The sequence below is a fragment of the Aplysia californica genome, unplaced genomic scaffold (assembly GCF_000002075.1).
Source record: "Aplysia californica isolate F4 #8 unplaced genomic scaffold, AplCal3.0 scaffold01540, whole genome shotgun sequence".
Taxonomy (NCBI): domain Eukaryota; kingdom Metazoa; phylum Mollusca; class Gastropoda; order Aplysiida; family Aplysiidae; genus Aplysia; species Aplysia californica.
The window spans coordinates 2,405-7,541 of NW_004798810.1; the positions used below are offsets into that span (position 1 = coordinate 2,405).

Below are 5,137 nucleotides of genomic sequence, written 5' to 3' on the forward strand. Positions count from 1 at the left end.
TCTCTCGCTCTCCTCTCTGTCTATGTCCCTCTCTGTCTGTCTGTCTATCTCTCTCTCTTTCTCTATCTCTGTCTATCTCTCTCTCTATCTATCTCTCTCTCTCTCTCTCTCTCTCTCTCTCTCTCTGTCTATGTCCCTCTCTGTCTGTCTGTCTATCTCTCTTTCTCTATCACTGTCTATCTCTCTCAATCTACCTCTCAATCTCTCTATCTGTTTCTCTCTCTCTTCATCTGCGTCTGTGGTACATGTAGGCCTATATAGATGTTCGACACTTTGCTGTAGCACGCAGGGACCAAGAACTGCTCAACCCAGACACTTGCCACGGACAACAAGTAGAGTTCCAACCATCCTATGGAGATCAAACAGAACCACCAATACTTCCCAGTGAAATAGAAAAGGCACTCAAGACCAGCCCCAAGAACAAAGCCCCAGGACCAGATGACATCACAGCGGAAGCCAAAAGAGCTTGTGGAGACACCGATGTACTGTGGCTGAGGCGAATTTTCAACAGAGCCTGGGAGCAAAGAAAATTCCCAGAAGACTGTCCCCGTCGTTTTATGCAAGAAAAATTCTGAAATTGTGCAAACTGAGCCCAAAAATGTAAAATTATGCGATTCTGTTAATTTTAACAAAGAATGGTAAAGGAAAATAATGAGAAATTAGGCAAAAAACTATCAAATTTTGCTAAATTAAGCGGGGTGCATAAAACCACGGAGACAGAAGACTGGCAGACAGCCATAGAGATCTTCTAGTAGTCTGGAAAAAGAAAGGCAACCAACACGACTGCACAACGTAGGCTAAAAATTAAAAAGGCATCAGTTTATTTGGAAGCCTAAAAAGATTGCTGCTTCTGTCATTCTCAGGATACTTTGGTCTGGGTTGAGTGTCTAGATCTAGGCTTAAACTTTCAACCTCCGTGCCCCTTCCCCACGTGCAATTAACCCGATCCGTACGCCCTGGGGTCATTTTGTACCCCCAGGGTTGTATTCTTCACATTTTAGAATACATCTAGATTCTAGTATGAAGATCTCCGTGAAACTTTCAGTATTTTCTCAAAAAAATATTTTGACAGACTGCTATGCAAAGCGTACGGATCGGATTAACGAGTAAATTTTATCTTTGGAAAGTGGTGGCACAGAGTTCCCCACGTCGTATGGATACGATAGTAAAACACGACGTACGGATAGGGTTAAGTGGTGGCACAGAGTTCCCCACGTCGTATGGATACGATAGTAAAACACGACGTACGGATAGGGCTAAGTGGTGGCGCAGAGTTCCCCACGTCGTATGGATACAATAGTAAAACACGACGCGTTTGATAGGGTTAACGTGCATAGCGCGCGGGCACCACTCGGGCAAAATGTAAAATTTCGTATCAACTGAAAATGCCGTAAAACACTTGCCAAAAAAAAGGCCCCAAAAAGTCAAAAGTCAAAATAGAAAACGAAACTAAATGGAACAGGTCAACGAGGTCAAAGGTTGTTTCAGTACGAACTCTTCTACTTGAAGTTTTATGCCAGTGCTGCTATTTCGGCGTTATTTATAGCGGTTGAAAAAAATTAATTAATTGTGCAATTTCAACACTCTTTGCCTTGGACATTGGAAGCAGTGAGACTCATCGACGTCATCCACATGTTTATAAAAGGAATTCAAGATAACAGAGCTGAATTGAAGGCCTCAAACGTTGCAATAATAATGATTTCAAATATGTAGATCTAGTTGTCTATCATTTTTTTTCTGCACATTGTTCACATACGTCCACTGTTACAGAGACAAGAAATGATCTGAAACTTCAGGGCGTAGGCAAGTCTTTGGAATTTTTCGTATAGAGTTTTAAAGGGGAATAGATTTTGAATTTCGGAAACTTTTTATGCAATGTTAACGACAAACCTATTGTGTCACCCACCATGCAACGGGTTTTTGTACCTGGCAACCATTCGGTTTGTTTTGACCGCAGTTGACCCCGGAAGTAGTAACACAAACAAGGGCGTGAACTATGAATTGACGCGAAACGCCCCTGTCAACCAAAGATTCTCTGCAAAAATTAGTAATCTTGAGGATCTGTGCATCAACTTCAGAGCCAGGACAGGCCAGATTTAGATTGGAATTTAGATTACAAACTTCAATCGCAGTTTACTTTAGTCTCTCTCTCTCTTTTGGCCGGACTTTACGGTCACCACAAGACCTAAATCTAGATCTACTTCACATAGCAATAATGCCGAAACTTCTTGAAAACTGCAAGACCCTTTTTCATACAGATTGTTTGTATGGAGTTCTTGGTGTCACCAAGGACGCAACACAGAAAGAGTGTAAGTTGTTTAAAAAATAAATAGATCTAGATTTAGATCTTGATTTTTGCTTTTAGTCTTTCTGGGACTGGGTTTGTTATTGTTAAGTAGGCCTTTAAAGGCCTAATTGCCAAACTCGTAGGAATTTCTCTTGCTTGCCAAGTGCCAGATAAATGATTGTTTCAGAGTTCTAGAATCTAGATCTAGATCTAGATATATAGATCTAGAATCTAGTCTAGATCTCTAGATTTAAATAATTGCAGGTTAAATTACTTGTAGGCTTCTACAAGCTTAGGCTAAGTACTTAGGCTATCGTTTTGTTGTGTTTTTTCAGGCCTTAAAAAAATTCCTGTTCAGGTTTCTGGGTTTCTTAAAACTGAAAGCAGAGAAAGACGTAAGGAGAATCTATTAGATCTAGATCTAGATCTAGAATATCTAGAATCTAGATCTAGATCTAGAACACACAATCAGCAATAAAAGGTAATTTACTTTTATTGAATTTGATATCGGCCTTCCTGGGGGCTTTTTTTCCCACCGAATTTCACTTTTGTTTTTATTTGTTTTCAGTGAAAAAGGGCTATCACAGACGCTCTCTGGCATATCATCCGGACAGAGCGGAGAATGAGGACAAGGCTGCTGCCACGGAAAAGTTTCAAGTCCTTGGTCAAGTCTACAGCATTCTTTCTGACCAGGCTCGCAGGGCGGAATATGATGAGACAGGTAGAGGCCTTTTGACCATATCTGTACGTCGTGTTTTACTATCGTATCCATACGACGTGGGGAACTCTGTGCCACCACTTTCCAAAGAGGAAATTTACTCGTTAATCCGATCCGTACGCTTTGCATAGCAGTCTGTCAAAATATTTTTTTGAGAGATACTGAAAGTTTCAAAGAGATCTTCACACTAGAAGTATTCCAAAATGTGAAGAATACAACCCTGGGGGTACAAAATGACCTCAGGGCGAACGGATAAGGTTAACCGTGTAGACCACCCCTCACGCGCGAGCTGTCCTGATTTATGCCAGAATTCCGTAAGAACAAGGGAGGTAATCCTCTAAAAATACCACAATGTGTGTAATACAAGAATACCTGTGACAAATGCTCTGGATAAAAACCCAACCATTTTTAGAAAGAACACGACTTTCAGAGAGCCAGTTTCCATTCCTGACCAATGTGGGCAGGATGTTAATTTCTCCGTCTGTAGTTATGACTATTGGGAGTTCAATCGTTTCCCTTCTATGTCATCAGAGATTAGAACGGGGGTTCTCGTGGCCTAGAGGTTAAGGTGTTGGCCTCTCATTCAAAGGTCCCGGGTTCGAATCTGGGAAGTGACCGAGAAGTTTTCTTCTCTAAATTTGTCTCCTTTCACCTCCTTTCCTGCTCTCTAGCAATGTTCTGTCGTCTGCTTTCGTCTCCTCTTTCTGCCCCGACTCCCTCATCTCCTTTGCCCCCCTCCTCTGGTCTCCTGATTCTTTCTACAGCCTTTGTACTGCTGCTCCTTGGCTCCTTCTTACTGCTGTCTTTCAGCTACACCCCTGATCTTCTGGTAGGAAAGATTTACACCTAGCCTTCTCGGACAAGGGCGAAAAATCTCGGAGGGCCCGTGTGCAAGTTGCGCACGTTAAAGATCCCTTGGTTGTCTAAAATCGATAAGAGTAGGCTTCGGCCTCCACCCGGGCAAAATTCAGAATTTCTTACCAACTGAAAAAGTTTAATGTGTCCCTTGCGCTCATATGACCTTATGCTGTTGTGAGCGCCGTAAAACACTTATAAAAACAAAGAGATTAGAAATGAATGGTTAACTCCTCCAGTGGCTCAAAACTATGACTACGATATATTGTGGTAGATTGTGAACTGAACTTTCAACGTGTCTTTGTTTGGTCAAAATTAATTCGGGGGTCGGGGGGGGACTCCTTTGGTTCCGGGTATGACTACATTTCATCATATGTATCGCGACGCGGTGGAATCGTGCACTCATAAATATTTTGTCATATGGAGTTATTGGTATATCATCCTAAAGCTGAGTTATTTATCTTGCTTTCAATGAAAAAAATTTCCAATGATTTTGAACAGAAGTGGAGATTTTTTTTTTTTTTGAAGGGGGTAGGAGTCACCTTATTATTTTGCAAGTGCTGCAACTTTTGCTGTAACAAACAAAAAACATGTGTTTCATTAGAATTTATTCTCTCCCCCCCCCTTCCCGCTATGACCACCGTCCCCAGGTGGTGTGGAGGAGGAGGTGAGTGTGGATGAGGACAAGGACTGGGACCAGTACTGGAGGCTTCTCTTCCCCAAGGTCACGCAGAAGGACGTGGAGGAGTTTACCGAGAACTATAGAGGTGAGGAATTCTTTGTTTGGGAGCATCGAAGGATAATGATAATAATAATAGATTGCATTTATATAAAGACATGGATGCGAGCGGTACAAGCGGAAATAGAAAAGGCGGGGACATCATGGAAACAAATAGAAAAGGATGCACAGGACAGGCTTCGCTGGAGTAATGTTGTTGATGTCCTATGCTCCACTGGGAGTTAAAAAGGGCAAGAGAGAGAGAGATTTCATTTATATAGCGCTCTATCCCGTACTAGTATAGTATAACTCTGAGTGCTTTACACCAGTCACACAATCATTCACACTTTACACCAGTCACATGATCATTCACACTTTACACCAGTCACATGATCATTCACACTTTACACCAGTCACATGATCATTCACACTTTACACCAATCACACGATCGTTCACATTAGAGAAAATATTTCAGAGCAACTAGAAAAACCCATGGGGGACCTGGAAGAGTTTGCTGAGAAGTAGAGAGGTGAACAATTTGGGGGGGGGGGGGGGGGC

General features: G+C 42.0%; 1 protein-coding gene across 1 annotated transcript in view; it reads left to right on the forward strand.

Annotated features, from left to right (window-relative positions):
* Positions 1-1,954: 1,954 nt before the first annotated feature.
* Positions 1,955-5,137, forward strand: part of LOC101864360 (dnaJ homolog subfamily C member 9) — a gene marked incomplete at its 3' end in the record, with an annotated part of 3,823 nt that continues 640 nt past the window's right edge. Inside the window, 3 exon segments of the mRNA XM_013090804.2 lie at positions 1,955-2,309; positions 2,856-3,008; positions 4,511-4,627. Of these exon segments, the coding sequence (XP_012946258.1) occupies positions 2,216-2,309; positions 2,856-3,008; positions 4,511-4,627 (364 nt within the window).